A 27,116-nucleotide genomic window follows, 5' to 3' on the forward strand; every position below is an offset into this window, starting at 1 on the left:
TGAAAATTAATTCTGTAAATCATATTTAAATATTGAGTTCAGTGGTTAAAGACTTTATTCAAGATTTAAAACCTCTACAGCAAATATATTTGAGCAGTAATTTATGTTGCAGGTCACAGAATATAGTATCTGCTAACTATTTGAAAGCCCACAATCAAATTAAAGTATTATTTTGACAACTTGAGAATTAGACTCAATGATTCTTATGGGTCCCTTCCAACTTCAGATATTTGAACATTCTTCTTTAAAATGCTTTCAGCAAAGTTTCATTGACAAGACAGTTGAATTTACCTCAGCTGTGAAAAAATAAAGAATAGATTTAGACATGTTAATGGTGATCCATTCAGAGGCTGGGCTATGAATCTTAGTATCAAGGATATGAAAATAAAAATCGATATTTTTCCTTAATAATATTTAAAATGTTGTAGCAAAAAGCAGTTTCAGTTTCTTTTTCTTATGTTTAGATTTTGTGAAAGTACTGACAACAGCAAAATGAAAATAGATACTTCCATAGGTAACAAAAAGAGAATACTTGGACTAATATAAGACTGTAGATAAATAAAAAGGTAAAATTGAAAAAAGTAATGTGTTTACTTGCCTGCAAAATAAATGAATGGGAAATATAGCTTTATATAACAGTCAGTGTTAGTGTCTGGTAGTGCTGTTTTTCCATATATTTTCAATTTGATGAGAAATAGAAGAGGAATATATTTACTGTTGCAATAAATAGAGAACAATTTATTACATAGGTAGAATATGAGAATATGAGCTGCAGAAAACTATAGACACAGATGCATCATATGAAGATTTACTGACAAGTACAGAATTAGAATATTTCATGGAATTCAAATTAATTTTTTATTTATTTTAAACATAATTAATGATGAATTACTTCTGTGTTTGTGTTTACATTGTAGATATGTATGGTTGCTATTTTCCTTGAGGTTAAAAGAGTAGTAGTGATATTGTTAAGCTCATGGAAAATGGATTTCTTTTCCTTTTAACTGGATTTTCAAGAGAGATTATGGTTTCCAATGGCCTTTGCCTTGCTAGATGTGTGGAGATGGCAGATGGTCACTGTGTCCGTACTTGTCAGGAGCAGAGTCAAATGCATTTTTATACTTTGTCTCCTGGTTTTGTTGTTGATTTTTCTTGGAAGATGGTGCACACAAGGCAGGTTTTGGTCTCAAGCTAGCACACCAGCATACTGTCAGTGAACTTGAGTTGAATTGGCTTTGGTGTCACAAGTGGTGTAGTGTAGAAGAAGCCTCACCCAGTGAACTAAAGTTGCCAAGGTAAACTGTTTGAAACAGATGTTGTTTTCACAGAGGGACTGATAAATTTTAAAAGGTACCTATATTTAGGTGTGCTGGTGGTAATAATGCTTGTGACCTGAAAATAGCCTCCTGTGGGCTTGACTCTGTGAAACTATTGGGATTAGAATCAGATTTTAATTTTGTGTTACTGATTGATTGGAAGTCTATGTCTTGCCATGACTACAAACTACTGGGCTTGCAGACAATGTACAATACTGAGAGGTTCACACCTGAGTCTTTCCTTGAGCTCTCACAGCAACAGTAAACTAAATCCCGTAGCTGACTGCTTATGTGTACAATGCTAATTTAGTTCCAGTCTGAGTGATCAAGTATCTGAAACTATTTCCAAGCAGAGTTTGCAGCTTAAAGCAGGACTTGGACTAAGAAGATGAGAGGTCCAATTATGTATGTGATTCTGTGCCCTACATTTAACACATGGTCAGATGAAGCTGCATTGTCTTCATGGTTTTTGCAGGTTTTAGAGTAACCATGATTTTAATTAGATCATGGAGGCATTATCAGTGATTCATTTTGGAGAAGGAAAGTAGAAGAAATAGGGTGTTGTCCTACATTTTCGCAAATAACATTAGTTAGAAATAGCCCTGATTATGATTATCTGAAACCGCCCTATGTTTTATATTTTTCATAAATAGAAATTTTGAAAACTCCAGATGACAACTGATAATTAAATTTTTGTAAGCTTTTCTGAAGGGTGGGATTCTTTACAATGCTGCTTTTTTTCACAAGGTACTGCTAAACAAGCAAAAACTTTATAGACTGTTGGAGTTAGAGATGCCTACCTCATGTTTTCTTGTCTCTCTTCCTCTCTACCATCTTGCCCTCATTTTCTGTTTTTCCTCATACTTTCCCATGCTTCCAAGCTGCCCCTTTCGTATCTTCAGTTGTTGTTTTGTTTTAACCTTTCCCTTCATCTCACTGCGTCTTTCAGGTCATTTCTTTCCTTCTGCCAGGAGCTTTACACTTTCCTGAACTTCTAGGATTTCCTAAAAGCAGAGGACTTTAGATTTTTATGAAGCTCTTCTGTGAGACAGGGAGGATCTCTGGTTGTCTTTCACATAGGTTCACATTTATGTAAGGCTGTACAGCTGGGCTGGGGGTCTTTCAGAAATGGCTGGACCTGTCAGAGTGCTGAGTGGTAACTGAGTTGCATATGATACCTGGAGCAGAATTAACTCATGAAACAATTAGTAGAAGAATGAGGTAAGATTCAAAAGCTGTGCTTCAGATCTCTTGAGCTGTGGCTGACAAACGAGGAAGGTTTTAATAGCTTGTAAATCAATATCTGCAAAAGAGTAAAGCCCAGGAATATCAAGACAGTCTGAAAACAGTCTTTCTTCTGACCAGAGCTAGATGTGAATACTTGGTAGTTTCAGTATTTCTGTTTAGCACCAGAAGATGGAATTAATCTTAAAAGTATGTTTTAGTACTTCCAGAAAGTTGTATTCCGTGTAAAAATAAAACCCCTGAATGAGACACTGATAAACAAACTTTGCAAAAAGACAATGAAAACAGGGAAATTTGTGAGTCTTTTAAAAGTGAAACAACATCTTTTGCTTTGGGGAGAAACCACACAGCTACTAAGGTTTGGAAGAAAGCTCTTCTGAGTACACAGGCACTTGGCATTATCTGTGCTATGACAGGGACTCTGCTTTTCCTGGCTTGTACAGAAGATGGACAATGTTTGAAGCATTTGATAAAGGAAGTAGAGGAAGGCTCATGCAACCTGTGGCTGCATACATGCTGGGCAAAGACCATGTTTGGCACTTTGAGACAAAGTACAAAAACCAGCAGTGAATTTATCACTTAGCATGAATCATCAGCATGCACATGTTCTTGGAGCTGCCTGTTGACCAGAGCACTGCCAACGCAGGGGGACCCTTTGTAAAAGCAGTGGATGAATGGGATTAAAGCAGATAAATGCTTCCTTAATTTTTAATTGGAAACAGATGCAAAAGGCAGTGGATTAACAGGAGTAGTGACTTTAGCCCTGAGAGAGCAGCTATAGAGAAAGCAAATTGTGAAGCTCAAAGTGTTCAATGGTGATTTTATAACCAGTAAGTGAGTGTGTCATTGAACAGTAGGTAAACAACTAATTGAAAAGGATCACTTGGATTAGGAGAAGTATCCATTTTGGGGCTCGAAGTATACCAGAACTTTGGTCTGGGCCAAAGCACATGCTCATTGGACACAAATGATGTCCCCTGATCTTTCAGGGGCTCATTCAGCTCCATGCAGAGATATTGAGAGCTATGATGCAGGGTTAATACATCAGCTGTCCAATCATTACTCGTGCTCCTGGAGAAACTCCAACAGGCTTGCCACTCTGGGGAACTGCAGAGGAAGAGGAAATGTTATAATTAGAAGACAAAAAAAAAAGAGAAAGAGTGAAATGCTTTGTATACTGTCTAGATGTGTGTCCTGACATCAGCTGGGATAGAGTTAATTTTCTTCCTAGTAACTGGTACAACACTGAGGTTTGGATTTAGGATGATAATGATGTTGATAGCACACTGATATTTTAGCTGTTCCTAAGTAGTGTTTATACTAAGTTGAGGGCTTTTCAGCCTCTCATGTCCTGCCAGCAAGAAGGCTGGAGGGGCACAAGAGGCTGGGAGGGGATGCAGCCGGCGTACTGACCTAAACAGGCCAAAGGGACATTCCATACCATGGAACATCATGTTCAGTTTATAGAATGGGGAGAAACTTGGCCAGGGTTCACTGCTGGGAAAACAGCTGGGCATCAGCCTGTGAGCGGTGAGCAATTGCAATGCCCGTAATTTGTTACATATATTCTAATTCTTTTATCATTGCTATTCTTGTTATTTTCTTCATTTTTTCTCCCCCATCCAGCTGCTGAGGGAGGAGTGAGCAACTGGCTAGGTGGAGCCCAGTTGCTGGCTGGGGTTAGACTATGACACTGTGTGTAGAGGAAATATCTTTCACCAGCTTCAAGAGGGAGGATTTTATGGCAATAGTTGATATTTAGTATTCTTCTATGATTGATAGTAGTAAGTTTTGTAAGTTGCCTTTACAAAAAACCGAACTGAACAAACAAAAAAACCCCATTTGCTATGAGAAGCATCTTCTTCCTTCCTGCCTTCCCAGTTGTTCTGGCACCCTAGGAAAATGATGGAGGAAAGAAGAAAATATGCTTTGATCAAAGTAAAAAAACAATGCTTCAAGGAGCTTTGAAAAAAACATGGACATAAATCTTTACTGGTAGCACTTTAAAAGTTGCAAAAACAGCCCACCTGGGAGAAAAGGTTAATAAACTATGTCCATTACAGCAAAGCAGGGCTGCAAAGATTGTTTGAAATGGAAAACTCTCTCAAAAAATGTATAACTCACATAGCTGAGTGACACATGCATAGATGTCAAGGGAACCAGGTATGCTAATCCTAATGGGGGAAAAGTTGGCAAATAGTTGCTCTTAGCAAAGAGAACCCCATGACTAAGAGATAAAAATTTCAATGCGAAGTTGTCCGTAAATGTCACTGCTAAAGGTATTGACCTCAGTTCTTGCTATAAATGAGACACTAGTTATATACATGTCATAAACATTGACAAAATTTAGTGTCAAGATAGTCAAATACAGGAGGAATTTTTGTCTTTAGCAATAGTGAACTGAAACAGAGTATAACCAACCTACTATCATTGATGAAAGGAGCCTGGAATAACTTACCTGTCCTACATCTTGTGAAAATAACCTCCATTCTTTTTTTCAGATGGTAAGCAAGTTTTGCTATTGGCATGTCATTGAGAGAGAAAAAGTGCTTGCAGGACATGTGAGCACTTTTTGTGAAAGGCATCAGAAAAGCTGATTTGTGAGAAAGAAAAAAAAATATTTAAAATAAAAAAAATTTTAAAATATTAGCACAGATTTATTTTAAGCTTACACTGAACAAATGATGAGTGAAGTAAGCTGTTTTAAGATATTGTGGAGACTAGAAATGCAAGCTGGGTTTTATATGAATAGCTAAGGAAAAATTGGCCCTGAAATGCAGAATTATTTACCCTGGCTCAAACAACTTCCTACTTTCATTTCCATTAGGTACCTATATTAGAAATGTTATAGCTAAAAAAGTGATACTGCGTATACAGTTATTTTGTTGAAATGCTGTGTTCAACATAATGATGCTTGCATGTAGGCCAGAATTAGTGGCTCTTTTAGCAGTTTTTGTGGTGGAATGAGGGCTTGCACGTGGCCCCACAAGTTTCTGTGTTCCTAAGCCATGTGCTAGCTGAAAGCAGTCTCCAAATATTGAATTGCATACTTTCAGAAAGTTGTAAAGCTTGTATGTGATGTTAATTCATCCTGAAATTGAGAAACATTTCCAAATCCCAGGAATAAGGTGTACTGAAGTCAGCACTTGATGTGAAAAGTCTTTAAACAAATTCTGCCTTAGGTGTCCAAGCGCCCAAATTTAGCACAACCAGAACTTGTGCATTTGGATATTGGAACAAGCTGGCCACAGAAGTAGTGGAATCACCATCCCCGGAAGTACCTCAGCTCCAGGCTTTCATAGAGTTAGGGTTAGGGTTCAGGGAGCCAGAAAGCCTTCAGCTCCAGGGGCACTGGATCTGCAAAAGGAATGCCCAAGGGATCAAGGCAAGGCATCAACATTGCTGCCTCCACATCCATTGGAGTCTGGGCCACCCATGGTGATGGGGACCTCAGCCTCAGCACCAAGCTTCCATTAGGGTAAGGCTGGAGTTTAGAGAGCCAGGAAACCTACAGCTCCAGGGACACTGGGGCTGGAAAAGGAATGCCCAGTGAAACGTGCACCAGACAAGACTCAATATAAAATCTTTTTTTTTTTCTCAGTAACATTCAATAGTATTTTGTTCTTTGCTGCAAATAGTCCAACTTGAATGATTTCCAAAGAGGTAATTTTTGTCACCACATATTGTGTAAATGCTCTTATGGTAAAGACTAGCAACAGGAGTTCTGGTTTTGTTTTTCCTTTTTAATATATAAAATTTGCTTCTATTTAAAACTTAGTCTTCAGTTGTAGTAAAGCGTAAAGTAAAAATGGCAAATCCTTCAGAAAAAGCCAATGGAAAGGTGGACCATTTTAGTTTCTTGTAACGTTTAAACAGTGGGAGAGATTAACTGTCACCATCTCCTGAAAATGAGCATCTGCTTTGAGAGAAAAGCTGTAAGTTTGCTGCTGATCTGCTGCCCTTTTGATTACAACAAAACAATTTCTCCCAGTATAACCCTGCATATTCCTGCACATAACTTTTACCACAGAGCATAGTAATACTGTGCATGACTTTCAAAGAGTATAATAATAATAAAAATACTCTGTTTACATGCACTTTCATTATTTTGTAGCAGGAAAACTGAAGTAATATAAATTCATTTTTATAGTGGTCGGTGTCAGTTAATACATTGTTTTCCCAGAAGTAATGTATTGTAATATAAATTTCCTGTTAAGTCAGTGTAGAACAACATTTAAGTGACACTATTTGTGAATAACAATTTATTTGTGACTGTGACATAATTTAATGCAAATATATTGGTCTAAAATGAATTGGTGTGATGTCAGATTGATGGTTTGTACATACATTATGCATAGTATTTATAAAGTCCACCACCCCACATGCATATAGAAGAAAAGATTATCATCTATTCACTATATGAATAAATAGCTTTATTAAAAGAGCTCTGGAGTTGCATGTAAATTATGAAAGAAGAGCTTGTGTTGTTTGCACTATAAAACCTTGCTGAGATTCCCTTCAAAATTGTTTTATCTTACTTTTATATATATGTGCATTTTATGTTTGTCTACTTTTTTACTGTTGTTTATTTTTCTTAAGTTCAAACTCTCTACTGATATCCATATAGTTAAACCCACTTGAATTATTTCACTTCTTCAGATAAGTGTAAATCTTGACTTGTTGGAAGTTTAACACAGAATAATGCGTGGCAAAGAAAGTGTGTTTAATGCTGTTGTCACTGAGAGATGGTGGGGTCACACTTCACAAGGTCAGCAGATGGAAAGAAAATCAATGAGACCATAATCTTTTTCAAAAGTGGGTGCAGAGGCCAAAAGGTCTGAGTTCAACTCCTCTAGCAGCTACTTATACTTTTAGAATTATTCAGATGATAATGTTAAGTAACATACTTCACCTTAATATGCTTGTAATAGTCTTGAGTGTTTTGACTTAAGTGTAAACTGTCTGTAAGTTCAAGGGAAAGAGTGAGAGCTCGTGTTGAAAAAGAATGGGAGCTGAGAAGTCAGCAAAAATGTGCTGTGGTGAGTGGTGGATCTTCTGGAGCTGCTCACACAAGCCTGAAGAAAGCCTTTGCTGTCTGTGAGGAGTTCTCCAAAAGCTATTATCAACACAAGGATGACATTTACCTGGCTAGTTTTCACCCAAGTCCTTGCTAAATATCATACAAGGGTGTACTGGGTCTGGCTCAGATGGAGCTCATTTTCCCTCAGCAGCCCTCACGGTGCTGTGCTTTGCATTGGTACTCAGAAAGGTGCTGATAACACCCCAGTGCTATGGCTACTGCTCTGGAACTGCATCAGCGCTGGCTCTCAACATTCTCCCCCCAGCAAGAGACTGGTGGTGGGCAAGATCCTGGGAAGGGACACAGCCGGGCCAGTTGACCCAAATTTACCAAAGGGATATTCCATGCCATATGACATCAGCTCAGATGTAAAAGCTGAGGGAGGGAGAAGGAATGGGGGGCAATTCTTTTACAATTTTTTGCCTTCTGGAGCAACCCCTGCATACGCTGGAGCCCTGCTTCTCTGAAAGTGGCTGAACATTGCCCACTCATGGGAATTAAAAATTAAATTTTCCCCTTTGCTTATGCACGTGCAAACTTTTGGGGTTTTTTGTTTTTCTTTTTGCCTCTTTAGTAATCTGCCTTATCTCAGCCCACTAATTGTTTTCCATCTTATTTTATCTCCTCTGCCCTGCTGGGAAGGGGAGAGAGCAGCTTGGTGAGCACCTTGGCATACAGCCAAAGTCAACCCACTACAAAAGGGAAGGCTCTTGACACTGTTTTGGAAAGGTGAAGTTTAAGATATTGCTGAAGTCCTTAGTGTCTTGCTGGGAGTCACAGGAAATAGGCAGCGGTGGCTGCCTCCATGGAGAAATGATGTTTGAGTCCTCTGGGTAGTGTTACCAACAGGCTGCCTTGCTGTTGTTCTGTTACTTTGCTGTTGTTCTTTTGGTGGTGTTTTTTTGTTTGTTTAGGGATTTTTTTTGCTAATTTTAGCCTTTTAAAAATTTCTGTTTGTAACAAATACTGAAGAACAAAGACACAAAAGAGCAAATGAGGATGTTAAGGTATTATTTTGACTAACCTGAAGATATTCTGTTCTTTAAGCAAATTCTCTTAATCCTGCTTTTCTCTTTCTTCACTCTCTTTACCCTTTTGGTAAAACAGTGCAACTGAGACATTTTTACTGTGGCTGAACTGGAAAATGGAAAGGAAAAAATAACTTCAGACCATCAAAATGTGTCCTTCAAACTAATATTAATTTATATTCCTTTTTCTGGGCACTTGAACTTTTATTTGTTTCTTTGCTTTAATTCCAGTTGAGTTGTCAAATTATTTAAGTTAATCCCAACATTCATTTTTATGAATTTGTGGGAGTGGATGAAGTTTGTGGGAATTACTGTTCTCTTTCTCTAAATGCTTGTTGTCTTTTTCTTTCTGACTCTTTTGAACTGGGATTCCAAGCAAGCTGCTCATTGCTGTGCTAGCTTCTGTTCTTGTGCCCTTCCCATGCCAGGGGGAAGAGAAGCATGAAACTAACTTGGATCACATAATTCCAGTCACTTTAACATTGCTACTGCTGCCTTAAGCATCAAATTTTATATTGCAGGAGAAGAAAACAGTCATGGAATGAGATGAGCCTAGACACTTCTCCCACCTTGGTATTTAAACAAAAGGTGTAGGAGGATTTATGCAACCCTCAAATGCAGAGCCCTGCACCCAGTTTCAACTGAATATGAAGCATTTCTTTTTAAAGGCACCATACAAAAAGCATTTTGCATGTTTTTGAGCAATCGTGTCTGTTTTCTTTTTACCTCACATACTTTGATGTGGTTTAATGTCAAATTTCATACACTGTGTACATGCCCTGGTGAATATCCATGTCCTTTCCCAGACACAGATGTACATGCACACACACAAAAATGTGCATGCATCGTCCAAGGAAAATTTCATGTGCAGCAGGGTATATTCATACCTCTTTTGAGATCAGGGAAATACTGTAGGGCATTCCCATGAAAAATGAAGTGTTGCCTACAGGAAGTCTCTCAATGACACAAACAGCACAGAGGGGCTGTCATTGCATGTCAGCCTTCATCCACTGCCTGGTCTGTCCCTGAAGAAAAGCACCAGCCTGTGATTTTAGTTAACTTCTCCTAAGCCTTCATATGACAATTAGATGAAAGGGTTATGTGAAGCTCTCACCTATTTACTTCTGGGCTTTTTTGACGTCATGAATTTATTATTAATGTGCCAAATTGTGTTGTGTCAAGGGTCAGATCGTCATTTATAGCTTGCGTGTAGACTGAAATAAATTCCACTGATGGGAGAGACCACTCACTCTTTCCTGCTGCTAGCACAGACCTGGTGCTTCCTTTGATCCATCGGATTTTAATTTATTTTTGCTCTTCGTAAAACTTCAGTCTGCTTTGATAATGAATATCCAAGGAGTGTCATGCATAAGGCTCACTGAAAGCTGCACTGAAGAAAATGGGCTTATTAGAAAGAGACAGAAATATATGTCAATATATTACATAGAAATAACATTTTTGATTGAAAGACTGTAAATCTGAACAACTTTGTCTCTTTGAGGAGGGAAGGTGTTTCTTTGGGTTCAGAGTTTTTCTAGGCGGTCACTTAACCTCACCCCCTTCTTTCAAAATGTGTGTGTTCAAATCTAGGTGAGCTGCTCTGATAAAAAGGAATTGTATATGTAGGCAAAAGTATCTTGTAAGCTGTAATGGAAGATAACTAAGTGCTTCTGGCTGGTGTTGATGGGATTACCAGGTGCTGTGAATCACTTCAGGCAAAGAGGCCTGAGGTGACATTTCAGACTTGTTATTACACCAGGGATATTGGCTCCATTTGAAATAAGAAAGTAGGATCATCTTAGTGAGGTTTAGTTCAAAGCTTTGAAAACATCTCTTATTGGAAGGAATTGAAGTGAGCAGTCTTGATCCTTCTGCACATGAGAAGGTCAAAGGCTGAAAGAAATGGCAGCTGAGCTGGTGTGTTTCCGCATGTTCAGCCCTCCCTTTTAAATAAGGATTTATTTTAAAACAACAGATCATAAGAAGATGTGATTTAGAGCTATTTTGTTAAAAATTTCTCTCATTTGACACTGTCTGTGCCATAATTATGCCTCCCCTGATGGGGGAGAATTTTAGAGTCTTTGCCAGGAGTCCAAGAGACGAACGGGACCTTCAGCCTTCTCTGCTTTCAGATAGTTGTTTATTAAGTCTTATCAGAGAAATAGGGCCACTAATGTGACCCAGACATAGCACAGGGCAGAGAATGGAGGAGAATGCCAAATAATCAAGATTACACAGCCTTTTTAAAGGTAAATTAACCAACGGTCACTAAAAGCGTACATTATTTTTACTTTTCCACCAATGTATAAGAAATCATCTAGTCACATAGACTGGAACTACGGAATTCTTTATCCAATCATCCCAAACTACTTCTACTGCAGAATATGGAGTAGCAGAAGAAGAAGAAGGTCTAGAGAACAATAACAATCCTCCATTTTGAAGTTTTTTGCTTTTATCTATTTACTATATTAACAAACCCAAATCCTCTAAATTTTTCACCCTGTGACAATCTTTCATAATATTCCATCACCTAGTTCACACCAGTGTAGATTCTAATTCTTCCCAGAGGGCAGGCAATTTTCTCCAAGGATGAAGGTCAAAACCAGTGTTGTTCAGGGGGGTAGAACCCTTCAAAACAGGCAGAGAAATATTCTCTGCACTCTGGGTTCCCACACTCTCCTTTGGAAGAAGCTGTATAACAGAGGCTCTTCCTTGCCTTTGATTTTTCCTTTTAAAAGAATTTTAGAACCATGTAGTCCTTGTCCTAAGATACGCTTATTACAGAGTTCAGTGATGTTCCCTGAAGTTGTAATCTAGCTTGAACTGTTTCCCCTGGCTATACTATGAGACAATTTGACTTTGCATGGAGTTTTGAAAACCGTATGTGTGGATAACGTTAACGTTTCAACTTCGTGCTCTCTCTGCACTGCAAATGACAAAATAGACTTTGAAGTGCTTTTTCACACACTCTACCATTGCCTTTTGCATGCAAATGAATTCTAATAAAAATAGACCCATGCTCACTTTTGGTTTTAATAGCATGTTCTGTCATCTCTTTAGTTTTTCTGTCTCTTGAATTTCCTATTTTTAAAACTTTCATTTTGTTTGTAGTGCCAGGCCCTATACCTGCCAAATCAGTGAAAGGAACTCCTTTTGAAGATAAGATCTTCCTCAACTGGAAGGAACCTGTGGATCCAAATGGCATCATTACTCAGTATGAGGTAATCATTAAACACCTAACTAGTATAGGATGGGGCTAGGGAGGTGCACCAAGAGTGACAGCGCGTGTTTATGCTCTGTAGGCAGCTATTCAATAGTATACTTCTTTCATTTACTGAATACATGATTTTCTGTAGTGATTAGATATTCAAAATTTGTAATTATGGTGCATATGGCTGTCCATCCCTGTCAAGTGGCTTTGCCACATAAGTGCCTTAAAAATCTTGTATTGTTGCTATACACCGTTCCAAAGCCATGACAGCCATGATCTGGAAAATTTTCTTCATTTGAAGAGAAGGTTACATGAAAAGTAAGATTGTTATTAAATTTGGAGCAATGTTTTTTAGCTTTGTTAGATCTTTAGATATCACCCTTAAAAGAAAACCTCCATACAAATTCTGTTTAAAGTGTATTTAATTTATGAGCCTTCTGGGGAGCTTCACAGGAGGTTAGCAGGTAACACCAGCTGATTCGAGCAACACATACCACAGTTTCCAGCACTCCTCTTTTAAAGGAACAGAAGATAAAACTTTGTGTATTAGTGAAGTATAGGAAGGCAAAACAACGAATCAAACAAAACCCCTTAAAAATCTATTTATTTATTTATTTATTGCTTACAAAATTTGCTAAATAGTGTGGGTTAAACCAGGCAGGCAGGCAGTTCAGCCCCACTCAGCCATTTGCTCACTTCCTCTCAGTGGAATGTATCAGTGAAATTTTCCATACATGAACTGATATGTAAAAGCAGTTGATGAATGGGATTAAAGCAGATAAATGCTTCCTTGATTTTTAATTGGAAACAGATGCAAAAGGCAGTGGATTAATAGGAGTAGTGGCTTTAGCTCTGAGAGAGCAGCTATAGAGAAAGCAAATTGTGAAGCTCAAAGTGTTCAATGGTGATTTTATAACCAGCAAGGGACCGTGTCATATAACAGTAATGATGAAGGATGCCTGCATAGCCTTTCAAATAAGGCAGAATCTTCAATAGCACACATCAAGCCCCCACTGGTTTAGTGCTGGACTTGGCATTGGTGGGTTAATTGTTGGAATCCATGATCTTAACGTTCTTTTCCAACCTAAATGATTCTGTGATTCTGTGGTATCCTCAAGACAGATGGGTAGCTAGAGGAGCATCTCTCTTTTGTTTACTTTCCAGCCAAGCTAACCTAAATCCCTTGTGACCAAACTTTTAAGAGTCACAAAAAAATTGTTTTCCCAGGTCAGCTATAGCAGTATACAGTCGTTTGATCCTGCAGTTCCAGTGGCAGGACCTCCACAAACAGTGTCGAAGCTGTGGAACAGCACACACCACGTCTTCTCCCACCTGCACCCTGGTACTACTTACCAGTTCTTCATACGTGCAAGCACTGTCAAAGGGTTTGGACCAGCAACTACGATCAATGTAACAACCAACATCTCAGGTAAAAGCAAACAACAGCATAAAGAAAAAACAGGGAAGGGGAGGGTGGAAATGTATTTTGAATATCCTTGTAAGACTTGAGAAATTGTGAAATGCTAAAGAAAACCCCCACAAAAAATCCTACCATGTTATGAAATTACGTTACTAAAAATGTTTTTGGGTGTATTCACCACAGGGAAGCATAAGTTCAGGGATAAATCCTTGCATGAGATGGAAATTGCACAGCTGTAGTTGATAACAGTTTTTTCTGTGTACTTTCATCCAAAGATTTTGAAGTGCTGTATAAACCTTAACTAATTGGGCCTTTCAACACTCATAGGTCACTAAGAACTGCATCTGTTTTGCAGGTCAGTAAAGTCAGGTGCAGAAAATTACTGACTTACTGAAGGTGACACCACTTAGCAACACACAGCTATAACAGAGTCAGGGTAGTTGGGACAAAGTGTGAATTTATTTTGCCAGATTCATATAAGTCTGCTTCCTTATGCCTTTATTCATTTATTGCAGTGCACCAGCTTCAACACTGTTGGTCTTAATAATGCACTGTAAACTCTAGAAGACAGTAATGCCAAATGAAGTGCTTTAGTACTTTTATAATTTCCTAAATTTCAGTGTTATTCTCAAAAAATAAGATAGTGGGTTATGCAGTTGATAGTGGAAGATAAGTCAATGCTACATTTAGAGAAACTCTTTTTTTTGTGACATGGTGACTTCAGAGCTTGGCAGAGATCAAAGAAGTCAGTCATTTAGAAATTTAAACATCACAAAGCAGGCTATTTTCCTTATATCTGTCATAATGTAACTCAGATTGTCCTGTAAAGAGAAGTTAATAATGTAGTGGAATGCACCTATGATTTTTGTGGGAAACTATTCACGTAGTCTCCTCACAATACATGAGAACACACACATAAATCAAAATGGGACAAAATTCAAGGCAGAGCTCCTTGAATTATGTAGCAAGTGAAATGCTGTATTTGTCATAGCTAACTGGAGCAGTTTGTTGAATTCCACCCCAGCACGTAAGCACTAGCAGTCCTATCCCTATCCCTTTGAAACACCCAAACAATGCACCAAAAAACCCCAAATGATGTGTTCTGTTCTGTTTATGTAGCTATTAGGTTGTTTTGAAGTCTGATATTTTACTCAGGTTGTTTTAAGGTCCTTGCGTTTCTTCACAACCAATTCTAATTCATAAATTTTCAGATATAATGGTGGTGTGGTACTTGCATACTTGTCTTCTAACCTCTTTGTAGAAGGGAAAGAAAAGAGGTGTGTATCTTGCTAGCATGTCTGGTATTTCAGTATTTTGAGGAAAAAAGTGCCTCAATGTGTTTGGATTATTTAGGACTACAACGAATTCAGGCTTCTTCAGGTATGCCCTCTTTTCCACACAGAAATTTTGGGAATTTTGTCCAGAATCCAGTATAGCACAACTTTCTAGACAGAGTATGGATCTGTTAGTTGGCAAGACATGGTTAATGCTAAGAAAGCTCAAAGGCAGGCTGTGACACTGCTTGTATCTGAACTCCAGCCTGTTCTCCTTTCTATCCTGCTTTACGCTGAGCTGTTTTCCAGTTTCACTCTGCATGACTGATACTTCATATGCAGCAATGCATGTTTCAGAAAATGCTAATTTTAGCTTACTGAGGAGTGAAATTATTCCTTTTAACTAAGCTTACAAGTGGTTACTCTGATTCTAGTGAACATGGTGTAAGCAGTAATTTTAAAATTAACATTAAATGAACATTAATTCTATCAAATAATATTTCCTGAAATAAGAGCAGGTTTTGTGTTCATCTAGGATCTAGGACTAATGAAGCAAGGCTTTTAATCTTTCAGAGCTCTTCTATCTATTGATATAGTATTGTTAAATTATTATGACTTAAATGATTGACATCCTGCTAGGAGACATTTTTTTGTGAAAGTTCATTTTGAAATATACAGGCTTCATTCATGATTTTGTAATGATACAGCCACGTACTTTAAAAAACCCCAAACATGCAGATAGTTTTCAAACTAGTGAAGAATTAACAGTGATTAGAAATCTATCATTTTCTAATTCACAGAAAATCCTGTTTCTTTCCTTGCACCAGGGCTGAAATCAGCAATAGTATTACTGATGAGGACTGTAACAGGCAGCAGATTAAAGCTGGATGGTTGACATAATTGCCAACACTAGCGATCCCACCCACAACAAATATTGCTGCCATGAAGGCATGACAGTCTGACAGTCCTTCAGTGAAGCAGTTCCTGAACTACTTCTGGTTTTGACTTCCATTTTGTTTTTTCATAGCGGTTCTGAAGCTGATTAATGAGCAGCTTGGCCGCCCATTGATAGGAATGGGCATGGGAATAGACTCCCCGAACCAGTTCTAGTCCACACATGCATGTCTATATAAGTCCCAGTTTTCCTGGACGCTGGTTGGCATTAGCATTGTTTCCCATGACATTCAAGAGGAAATGTGAAAGGTTCTTAAACTGTTGGCGGAGGATGGTAGAAGTTGGGTCTTTGACATGATGACTGTAGTTATTTGAAGGGTAGAAAAATTGAGGCCAAAATGGTTTTTTTTGTAGTTTAGTGTTTTTTGTCAGTCACCTCCTCCCTCTATTTCTGTCCTTCTTGAATAAACCTGTTTTAAGTGTAGAGGTGTCGTGATTTGATGGGAAGCAGTTAAGGATAGAGTTATCAATTGTTGATGAGGTCCCATTCATGCTGTAGTAACAGATTATGCCTGATTGGAGAAACTGTCTAAAAATACTCACATGGCTGATAATGACTGTGGTTTTGTTCTATACTCCAAACAGCCAAAACCTCATAAAAATTCCAAATGTTTTCACTGATTTGTTTCTTGTTCTTTTCCTTCCCTCTCAACATTAATCAGCTCCCACTTTACCAGACTATGAAGGAGTCGATGCATCTCTCAATGAAACTGCTACTACAATAACTGTACTCTTGAGACCTGCACAGGCCAAAGGTGCACCTATCAGGTAAAAATTAAAAAAATATATATTTTTAAAAAAATAAAATCAAGAAGAGTTTCTTTTTATAGTTGAATATTTGTTGTGTCACAATGCATAGAGCTGTTCATTTCTGAGTGATAGTAATTTTACACCACTATTGTTTTTCTTACCTACACCTAGCTTGTCAATAGACGTGTAACTAAAAAAATCTGGGTTTGGCAGGTTTTTTTTTTTAAAGGTAGTCATGACCTGAATCATTCAGCTACCTGACCTGTTTGATATAGGGTCCCCAGACCACCTTCTAGCCATTATAATTTCATTTTACTTTCTCACAGTGCCTCTGAAATATGACACTGAAAGGTGTTTGTGAGAAAGTAGATTTGAAAATAACACTTCCTCTCCAGTGCTTCAAAGTCAGCTACTCTATAGCATATGTGTATGATTGGAAAATTGGAAGCCGTGGGGAAATGGGAGAATAATAGTGATGAATACAAACTATTTGACCTTTTTCTTCTGAGAGTGCTTCTTACTAGGAATCATGTAGCAAGCCATTAAATTTTATTTGGCGTGTCCTCTAATCATATTAAAATGTTTCATTTATGTTAACTTTGAGGGGCCTTTCCATTTCTGCTCTCTGTTGAGAGATAATTTAATTTTATTTGCAAAGATTAGTCCACATCCTGCTCTTTACTTCTACTTGTTAGTGTAAAAATTTTATGATATTATTTGATTCCATTTGTGATTTACTGATGTGGCAGCATCAGCAATATTCAGGGGCAGGGTTGACTAATTGGGGGTTAATTAGCTGCTGAGCATCAGGAGGTTTTCATGCTATTACCCTTGTGACATTTTAGAGAAACAGGGGCTAATCATTCTGTGTTACATTAAGTCAGCTATCAAGGCTCAGCTGATGTTGAGTAACATGCCCAAATCCTAAAAGTAGAGGAAAATTAATTGTTTCCTAAGTCTATTTCCATTAAGGGGAATATAAGTTCTACATGAATGTAGTGGGGATGAGTCACATAACTATATGCATTTTTATGTGCTTATCATGTAGTCACTCTTATGATTTATATTATCAAGTTATTTATTTATATTCTGTCAGAGAAGAAAATCCGGATTCATCCCCTTTAAAGGAGGTTTTGATGTGTTATATTTAAAATTGTATTCCCATGGATCATTCATTTCTGAGAAATTGCCTTGGGGCAAACCTGGGATTTTTGTGGAACAGGACTGCTTTCAGTAAGGAACTTGGATTCTTAAAATTGAGATTTTTTAAATTAATACCTTGGAAAACAGACTTGTGGTCTGAAAATGCTCTCAAATCTGAAGGTGCTTAAACTCACTTTCCTCTAGGGCTTTGTAGGTGCTTTTAAAGACTTTTAAGTGTCCTGGTGCTGGCCCTAATGAAAGCTGTCCTTGTTTGGGTAATGTGATACCTATTCTCTCATGTAATCCATGCAACATCCTTTCAGTCTTGTGTCTGGCCACCTGAGGGAGCTGAGGCAAATTCTTGCCCAGAGCATCCCTGCCGGACACCACTGGGATCTACTGATAGTGGTGCATATCTTCTTTACAGCAACTGCTCCGGGGCAATCCTGGGCTGACAGCAGCAGGGTTCCACCTTCAATCCCACCATGCAGCTTCAGGGTGTCAGTCTTGGGTCCTGGGTTTCTCTCCTGGGTGGGTGCTTCTTTTGTGAACTGGTAGCATGATGGGATGTGGCTAGAGAGTTACTCACGGGGCTAGAAAATTACCTAGATCAAGAAGTTCTGGTTTCTCTGCTCTGTACTTGTAGATGAGAACTTGCTGCAGAGTAAACCTGAAGCACACAAACTCACATATATTCCATCAGTTTTCCTCACAACATCCTCAGTTCAATGGCATGAGCTTGTCACTGTGGCCTATGAAGATGGCAGGAAGGATCTATGTGCTAAATGTTAATAGACAGTTTGATAGTCATAGTTTCATAGAGTATTAATCGCTGTTGTTTGACTGTGTTCTCAAAAAGCATACTTCTTTCTTCCTTTCTGTCATCCTCCCTCTCCACTTGAGTTAATTTCTAAAATCTAAGATATAACATCAAGTTTCTAACATCAAGAGGCCAAGGAAATAAGTCCTTTACCATAACTGGAGACTTGGGCTTTATTCTTAAAATCAACCAGGTGTTTTATTCCTTACTTGGAATGAGAAGCATTCTCTGGTGGAATGCAGAAGGAATGGTATTATTCCCTTTTCTGAAGGTATGCGTATTTCTGACGTATGCAGTCAGGTACTTTTCAGCAGCTTCTTAATAAGGAGATAAATGTAGCACACTCAAATTCTGAATTGATTCAATGCATTTGCTAAACTTTATGATATATTTCAGTGAAGCTTCACTCCATCCACACTGCAGTTTTGTTTCCTCTAGAAGCTGGCTTACTGCCACAATGAGTGTTACTAGGAAGGTGGGGAAAAAATGGATCACTGTGCCTGCAGCTGTGATGGAGTAGAAGCGACTCAGATGCTGTTATTTAGCCTGACCCTGAAGAATACAACTGGCTTTTTGAAAAGTTTTGTTTCTACCCAGTCCTGTAATCTCGGGATCTGTAGATGGTCATTTCATTTAATATCAGTAGGTTCATGTTTAAAATTTTTTTTAAAAAATAGGAAAAGAAAAAAGAAGTAAACGGAAAACAAGTTTAGTCTGATACTCTTTTGCTTTTACAAACAGAATTATGCTATGGTCAGATTTCCATCATAGCCTCCCCATCAGCACAGCCACTCAGCAAACAGATTAACCTTATCATAACCTATGAGTGGTGTTTCTTTAAGACACTGCCTAGCTGCCCTAGTCACCACAGTTTAAACATGACTCTAATCATACCTTCCTTGTCAGGTTTTATTGTGCAATCTCTAGCATTCTTTATGGCCTCCTGAAGTTTTAAAACAAAATTACAAACTAGAAATGCAAAGGGAGACAAAGCTGGATGGCTCAGGCTCACTTTGAAGTGTGTATTGTTTCACCATTAATCTTGTGGATGAGATTCCAGTCAGTAGAATCAATGGTGCTTCGGTGATTCATTTGAAGATGTGATTTGTTGCTGTAGTTTTTCTGAAGGTTCCTAACTGAGTACCAGAAAAACAATTTTTTGTTTTCAAATCCTACTGCAGGTCAGGGTTACAAAGAGTGTGCATCAGAATCAGAGTAAATTTTTAATGATTAAATTTATTTTATTTGATTAAGTGCTTTTCTTGTACTTCCATGTGAAAAATTAGTTTGTTTTCATTTTGCAGCAAGATTAATTAAGGGGACCATGGCAGGGAGCAACTAAAACAATCATTGTCAATTAGAATTACAAGAGCTGGGGCTGAAACTTGGGCTCGTCAGTCAGTCTGGTGCTTGACAAAGGAGAGGAAGATGTGCCTCCACTGGACACATAGAAAGAAATGTCTAGCAGGTATTTAAAGTCTACTCAGAATAGGGCTGAAGTATGAACAACATTCACCACTGCCATATCTCTTTGGGAGCCTAAATTTTTAGGGAGGGATGAAAAGGAAGATCTTTTGTCAGAGACCTACACCTGTTTGCAATTGTCTTGGTCAATAGGGAGGTACTGTACAGGTTTTCTTAAATTACCAAAAAAAAAAAAAAAAAGATTTTGTCATGAAAAATAATTTCTTCATGGAAAATTTCAGCTGAGGAGTTCTTCAGCTGATGTATCTTCAAAATTTCTCTGCTTACCTGGCTGTCTCAGATAACTGTTTGGCCTTTATGATTCTGATGACTTATGTAGCAGGTTCTGAAATTTTTATTACTCTTCAGAATATCTCAGAATTTATTTTATTCATCAAGAAGAAGGAATATTGTCATCTAAGCTTCCCACTCCTCTATTTCCCTTTTTTAATCCTTCTCTGCTCTGTGGAAAGACTGGGAAAAAATGCTGTTATAGGAATTCCCCCAGCTTCTGTCACAAGAAAGCTCTTTCAATAACTGAATTCTCATCAGCACAAAAAAATGTATAGAAAACCTAAGATAATTGAAGCTAAGATTAGTTATATGTAAAGACACAAGGATAAGCAGCGTACATAGCTAAATTTTCACTAGTACCTGATACCAAAACATATTTGAAGCCAGTGAACACCCCACTTTTCAAGTTGCAAATTTAGCTTTGACTTGTTTCATCACATGTTACAGCAGGGTGTCCTTTCTGACCATTATTATGTGCACATAGAGTAACAGTGCTGCTCTGGAACCACTGCAGTGTTTAGTAAATGGGTTTAAACAGATGGTATCACAAAGGGCCCAGAGGTAAATGACTGTATTCCTCCATGTCTTGTTAGCCTATAATGTTGCATGAAAAATACTGTCAGATCCCCCTTCTAAAGAGGATAGGAAAATCTTTTATTTAAATGTACTTTGTGAAAACGCATCTAAAAAAATAATTTAAAATAAAGCTTTTTTGGAGACTTAAAACAGTTTCTGTTATTTGCTATTTTTTCTCTTGAGTAAGTGTAGATGACTACAATATGTATAGCTGTGTCCTATTTTCCACATATTGTATATTTTTGTACGTAGGGGTCCAAAAAGCATTTTTTGGAAGATATTTTATATAAATTAATTTATTTGAAAGTTTTTCAGAACTTTCAGATTTTATTGTGGTCTCACGCTTAAAATTTTTCTATACCTTTTACATCCTATTCAAAAATTACAGTGTTCTTTTAAAGAATGCTATAAAAAGAGACTTTTAAACAATGATTGTCATGCTGTTTGATTATTTGTTTTGATCTCCAAAGAGACTTGACCCTAAAAAAGGAGATGTGCCTTAAAATGAAGATACCCCATTTATGCCTTATTCTATAAAATCGATGGGGAAAGAGGGGTTGACATGGTAACTGTGGTGCGTCTCCTCTTGGGAGCTGTGTGACAAACCAGACTGTTCCAGGGCACCGTTGACTCCGTCACGTGCAGACATTGCACTCTCCTTCCTCTGTCCCTGCTGGCTCTCTCCTTTGAAGTTGCCAGGGTGTCACAGACAAGCTTCCTGCTCTTCTGTCACTTCTGAGAGCAGAATTTCTGTCTGTCCCCATCCACTGGCAGCTGATGAGAGAAGACGGCATAATTCAGGCAGCAGAGACGTGGTGTCTGTGTCCCAGTGCTCTCCAGTTGGTGTCTGGCCAATTCTGAAACGCTTTTTTACCCTGCCTGGGTCCAGGGTCAGCCCAGGGAGGGAATGAATGCCAGTAGTAATTTCTTATCTTGGGACATTATAAATAAAAATTTTAAAAATATTTTTTATCCTGTCAAGCTTTTAAAATATCAGTGCTTTTAGGAATTTTTGCTAGTACATTTGTTTTGAGGCATAAAGAAATATGCTGGATATACAGGGGTTTTGTGCAAGTGATTTGGTGGTACAGTCCTCATTAACTGGAGATGGTTGATATGTAGAGTTTACCACAGAAGGTGATGTATAACTGAGCTCAGTTCGTGGACAGTTTATGAGAAATAGATATCCCCAGATCTAACTTTTTTTTTTTTTTTTTACATTCTTTTTTCTACCTGGAGTTTCAAAACTGACATGACTTTGTACATTCTTTTTGGACACATTGAAATGGAAGAAAGACGCATTCCTGCTTAATTTTTAGGTGCTAGGTAAAGGGGATGCTAACATTTTCTTTCAGCTCAAGAAAGACATGAAACTAATTTTCCAGTTTATTTCTTCTCCTCTTTCTTCCATTCGCCAGTATCATACTTTATCTCTGCCACTGCAGTTATTGGGTTTTCTGGGCAGCAGTAGCAGAGAAAATTGACAAAATAATTTAATGCTGCCCCATAAGTTCTGAAAGGAAGAGGACTGTCTTTGCCTTTCAGAGTCCTTGCAGCAACGCAGTGACACTTCAAGAATTTGGTTCAATTTTACCTTTTCTGTTTAGAAAGCTTTATAACAAACCCAAGACAGACAAATATGCCAGTTTAATTCAAAAGCTTCAGGTTTCTTGTCTACATGCCTTAAAACCTCCAAACCTCCTTTTTTCTTATAAAATGAAGGACTACCTTCTGCTCTCAGTACGTAAATTCTGTACTTCTGAAAGGCAGAGGAAGCTGATAATGAGTTGGTAACATCCTGCAGTCAGGTAGTTCCCCTAAAGGAGAAAGAAGAATTATAATTACTTGTTCTATTTTGAGCAGGTGATTTTGAAAAGTGACCAAACCATGATCCATTTAAAGAGAGGTATTGGGAGATTGAGGTGGTGTTTTGATGGGCTGAATACTCTCTGCTTCAGCAATTTGTAACATTTTATCATTGACAACTGTAGAGGAATGAGGCAGTCTATTTCAGTGGAATGGACAGATTTCTGTCCATCTGTGCTTGTATTACAGCATGTCACTTGTACTTTGGATCTGCATAGCTCTGAGCCAAGATACAAGCCACAGCAAGGTCAAGAGGTGGAGAAGCCTGTCAGCACATTCTGTCTCTAATGATATGACAACTGCAAATTGGTGCTTCGAGCACAGCCTGGAGGCAGCCATTATGTTGGGTCTTGAAGCTCAGCTTTCTCTAATACTGTTTCAAAGGAAAATGCTAACTTCAGATTGCTTCTGATCAGCCAAGAGTTTAATCTGTTGTAGTTTAACACAGTTGTTCCTGTGTTTCTTCTAAAGAAATAAGGGTTAAAAGAAAGTAAAAATAAGAGGTCTTGTATCGTTGTTTTTCATGAAAAAAATGGATGCTGCTTCTTTCCAACAGCTGAAATAAATAGCTTTGCTGTATTTCCAGCTTTTGGTTCTTCTCTGCATCCATCTCCTGTCTTGTCCTTTTTTCCCCTGTCTCACCAGTGCCTACCAGATTGTTGTTGAAGAGCTGCACCCGCACCGAACAAAGCGAGAAACTGGTGCCATGGAGTGCTACCAAATCCCTGTCACCTATCAGACTGCTCTTAGTGGAGGGTCACCGTATTACTTTGCTGCTCAGCTTCCCCCAGGAAACCTGCCAGAGCCAGCCCCCTTTACTGTGGGTGACAACAGGACTTACCAGGGTTTCTGGAACCCCCCGCTGGCTCCTCGGAAAGGCTACAACATCTATTTCCAGGCCATGAGCAGCGTCGAGAAGGCAAGTGCCAACAACACCTTTCTGCTGGAAGGAGTCAAAGACATGCCTGTGGTGACAGTTGGGACTGTTGGAGTTGGATGTGGGAGGTGTTGGCAGTGGCATGACTGAAATACCCTCGGTGCTGTGACAGCATGACAGTGTGGCATTCACATTTCACATCAGCCTCGTGTCATAGTAACTGCTACTAGATGAGAGTTTAATACATCTCACAGTAATTGTCTGAGGGAAGTAATTTCAGGGCTGTGACTCCGTGTCCTCGGTAAATAACATCCACAGTCCTTTCCCCAATTCTCAGTACCTGCACTCCTCTGAAGATTAAATTACTGCAGGATAAACAGTGTGGGCTGCACAGTGGGCTAGCAAAATATTGCAAACTTTTTAAGGCTCTCACACTGGACATCAAATAAAAAGTAAAAATTTTCTTAAGCGAAAGTAACCCCTGGCCCACCATGAGTTTGAGAGTCTTTCTGAGAAGATGTACATCAGGTTTGCACCACTGCTGTGCTGTAGAATTATGGCTATCACTCACCTTCATTACCTCCTTGATGTTTCTTTTTAACTCTGCTGCTGAGTACTGCTACTGGCTCTGTATGCATATGGAAGGAAGAAAAGTGTCAGGGAGAGAGTTTCTGAGATTCCAGGTGGGAAGAAAAACTGTGGCTCTGCAAGCCCCAGGCTGTTCCTCTTGAATGGTTTTTCCTCTTGTAAATGAAAAATGGGGGAGAGGAAAGGTATTGGTGAGAAGGGAAAATGTGGTAGACAGAGAACCTTGCAATATTTAAAAACTAATATTTTGATATGCGGTTTAGAGAACTGAAGTATCCAGACAGTTCAGACAGGAACTAGAAAGGACAACTAGACTGATAGTCACTGATATCCACCAGAACCATTGGAAATCCACCACGCCTTCCTTATGCTTGGGTCTCTCTGGTGACTAAACAAATCCTTGCTAACAGACAGCCTTGCCTCGGAGTCTTTTGAAGAAAATCTCACCTTTTACCTCTGATTATGAAAATTGGATATGCATCAAGTCAGAATGGGAGCAAAGGTGTTTGAAAACTAGATTTTTTTTCTGATTCAATAGACCACTCCCTTTCTTTAGTTCTTATTTAAAGACCTGAATGAAGTAAACAAAGTAAAATAAAAGGTGGCTTCTAGACGCCCCTCCTTATTTCCCTCACCTGCTAAAAATAATTCTCTTTGTTTTTGTGGACTACCAGTAGACTGCACTGTAAGGAAATTTGTTTCATTCCCTAAAGTAAAAAAAAAAAAAAAAAAAAAAAAAAAAAGGGAGGGAAAAGTAAAAGTACTAAATAAAAACATAAATATTTATTTTAGCTTTTGTATTTTGACAGATAAGTAGAAAATGAGGAAGAACAGAGAATTTTTTACTTCAACTTGATTTCAGTTTGTGAGAGATTTTAATCCTAAAATGGATTTCTTATGTTTGAAACTTTGGATTGAATTTCTGTTCCTACAGGGATTTAGGGGGAGGTTTTGAGGGGAACTGCAGTGCATTCTGCCAGGACAGAGATCTAGTGGTTGTATGATAACCTCTGAGCTGCAGAATATTTAAACAGAAGCTTTGCTGTAAACCAGTGGGATCACCAAAATAGGCAGAGGGAAGTAAAGTAGGCTCTGAAATACATGGTAGGGTTGAGAAGAGGTGATCCTTGTAGGCATAACAGAAATAGACAAGTAAATCCAGTAACTAGGGAGAACAGGTAAGATTATATTAGTAAACTTTGCGGGGCTTTAATTTAGATTGAAAAATTGTCCTTATTGAACACTTACAGTGCCTCACTTTAGAGTTTTGCTAGCTCTTTACAAGCTGTGCTTACAAACCAGCATCAACATATTTTACCTGTTGCTTTCAAATCTTCAAGAGGAGACAGATCCCAGGGGTGTATTTGGGGAGGGAATAGAGTAAGCATATTTTGTAGAGTGAAACTGTCATTATTATATTTTCAAATTATATGCCAATATTGTTTAGAGTGATCTAATACAACAGCAGCTGCATCCTCTCACACAACCTTATGCTATTTCAGTATGTTTGCCTTTAAAATAGTTGCACATTCTACAGTAAGGTCAGAAAACTCATTTATGATTGACCCTCATCTGTTCAGGTTGTCCAAACTATGCATAAACAAGTAATTTCTCTGTTCATTTGTTTTAATTGTTGACCAAACTTCTGAGGGAAAAGGGGAGACTGGTAAATTACACGCAAGTTGTCTTTGCATGTGCAACATCTTCTGAAGCACATTTCTGTCAGATCACTCTCTCCTGGGCAGATTGTATAGGTTATAGATTAACTGTGGAGGGACACCCAGGCTGCACCTGTGCTCAGTCCACACCCAGAAGCATGAGGGAGCATGTTGCTTATGAGCTTCAGGCAACTCTTTAATAGTGTCAGGATGTAGCAAGACATAATTTTGGAGGCAGTGGTGAGCAAATGTATCTTTTCTGCTGTACAGTGCTGCTGGAGGTCAACACTGGCTCAGGATTTTTGTGCCGAGACATAAATAGGAGTGCCACTCCTCCTCTTTTTTACTGCTGCACCCTCTCTTTATATTCTTATGGCACAATTTCCATTTGATTTGAATAACCTGAAATTTTGCTATATTTGGGCTGTCCTGCACCTTTTCTCCCCATTGTTATCCTGGAAAGTATAGTCCAATAAAGGCAAATTCCCCAGCCTCCTCCCCTGCTAAGTCCCGAGCCTTACAACAACCAGCAACCTTGTTGGGTTGTACCAGCTGATCAGTAGATCTAAGATGAATTTATGGAGTGGGTAGGGCAAGAAAAAGCCCTTGATCTGACTGTTTGCTTTTCTTTCCTTAACAGGAAACCAAAACTCAGTGTGTTCGAATAGCTACAAAAGGTAAGAGGTTTGTCCCCAGACACAAAGTAACTTTTTAAATGAAATGTGGTGCTGCTATTAAAGGATCAAAGCAAAGCCAGTACTATCCCTCTATTTTGAACCACTTGATTGTGTTAAAATGTAATGGTCTGCTGCTTTTTATCTTTTGGTATTGAGCCAAGAGAGTACTGTTCTAGCAATACTCACAATTTAGACAAAATAGGGACACCTCTTTTTTCCCCCTCCTGTCTGTGTTTTTCGAGATCTACTTTTAGAGTGCTGAAGCATTGCAGGCAGTAAATAGATGGACAGGGGAGTAGAAAGTCCACGTGGGTAAACTGTCTGTTAAACTAACAATTATTTCCAAGCAGGGGTGGAAATAACTTAAATGAAGGACATGGCAGTTAATTTTCCTAAGTAAGAGCTCCAAGTGTTAGCGAGACATAGGGGAGGGTTGATTTGAGAAAGGCTTGTCTCTTTGACAGCGAGTTCCAGGGCTAAGGCTGACTGCATAGCTGTGAGAATAAATCATGTTGACCCCATACACAGCAGGTTAATCACATACTGCTCACTCAAAAATGCTGTTTCATCTTCAAATGAGGACTTAGTTGTTCTGCTTATTGTTATCTCTTGCTTTGACTGTATTTATAGCCATTTGTTTTGGTGGCTTGATTGTGCCGACATGAGAGTTGTTTGATAGACTCTGGCAGCATAAACAAGAAAGGAGCTTACAAATGCCCAAAGAGTCCTCTGCAGAGGCCCAGTACTTATGTTGTCTCTTTCTAAATGGATATTGATATTCAGCATAAAAACAACTTTAGATATGAGCAACTGGGTATTAAAGTACTGTGGAGGCACAGCAGCCCCATTTTTTCAATAACTTCCTTCAATTTAAA

At 38.5% G+C, this 27,116-nt stretch overlaps 1 protein-coding gene across 17 annotated transcripts in view; it reads left to right on the forward strand.

Annotated features, from left to right (window-relative positions):
* The window catches only part of PTPRK (protein tyrosine phosphatase receptor type K), a 387,506-nt gene that overhangs the window by 290,979 nt on the left and 69,411 nt on the right, over window positions 1–27,116 (forward strand). For all 17 annotated transcript variants that reach the window (XM_039568293.1, XM_039568298.1, XM_039568297.1 and 14 more), the window contains exons 9-13: window positions 11,781–11,890; window positions 13,108–13,309; window positions 16,191–16,296; window positions 23,087–23,360; window positions 26,205–26,241. In XM_039568293.1, coding sequence (XP_039424227.1) covers window positions 11,781–11,890; window positions 13,108–13,309; window positions 16,191–16,296; window positions 23,087–23,360; window positions 26,205–26,241 — 729 coding nt within the window. The remainder of the gene's footprint in view (window positions 1–11,780; window positions 11,891–13,107; window positions 13,310–16,190; window positions 16,297–23,086; window positions 23,361–26,204; window positions 26,242–27,116) is intronic.

The sequence above is a fragment of the Corvus cornix genome, chromosome 3 (genome assembly GCF_000738735.6).
Source record: "Corvus cornix cornix isolate S_Up_H32 chromosome 3, ASM73873v5, whole genome shotgun sequence".
Taxonomy (NCBI): Eukaryota; Metazoa; Chordata; class Aves; order Passeriformes; family Corvidae; genus Corvus; species Corvus cornix.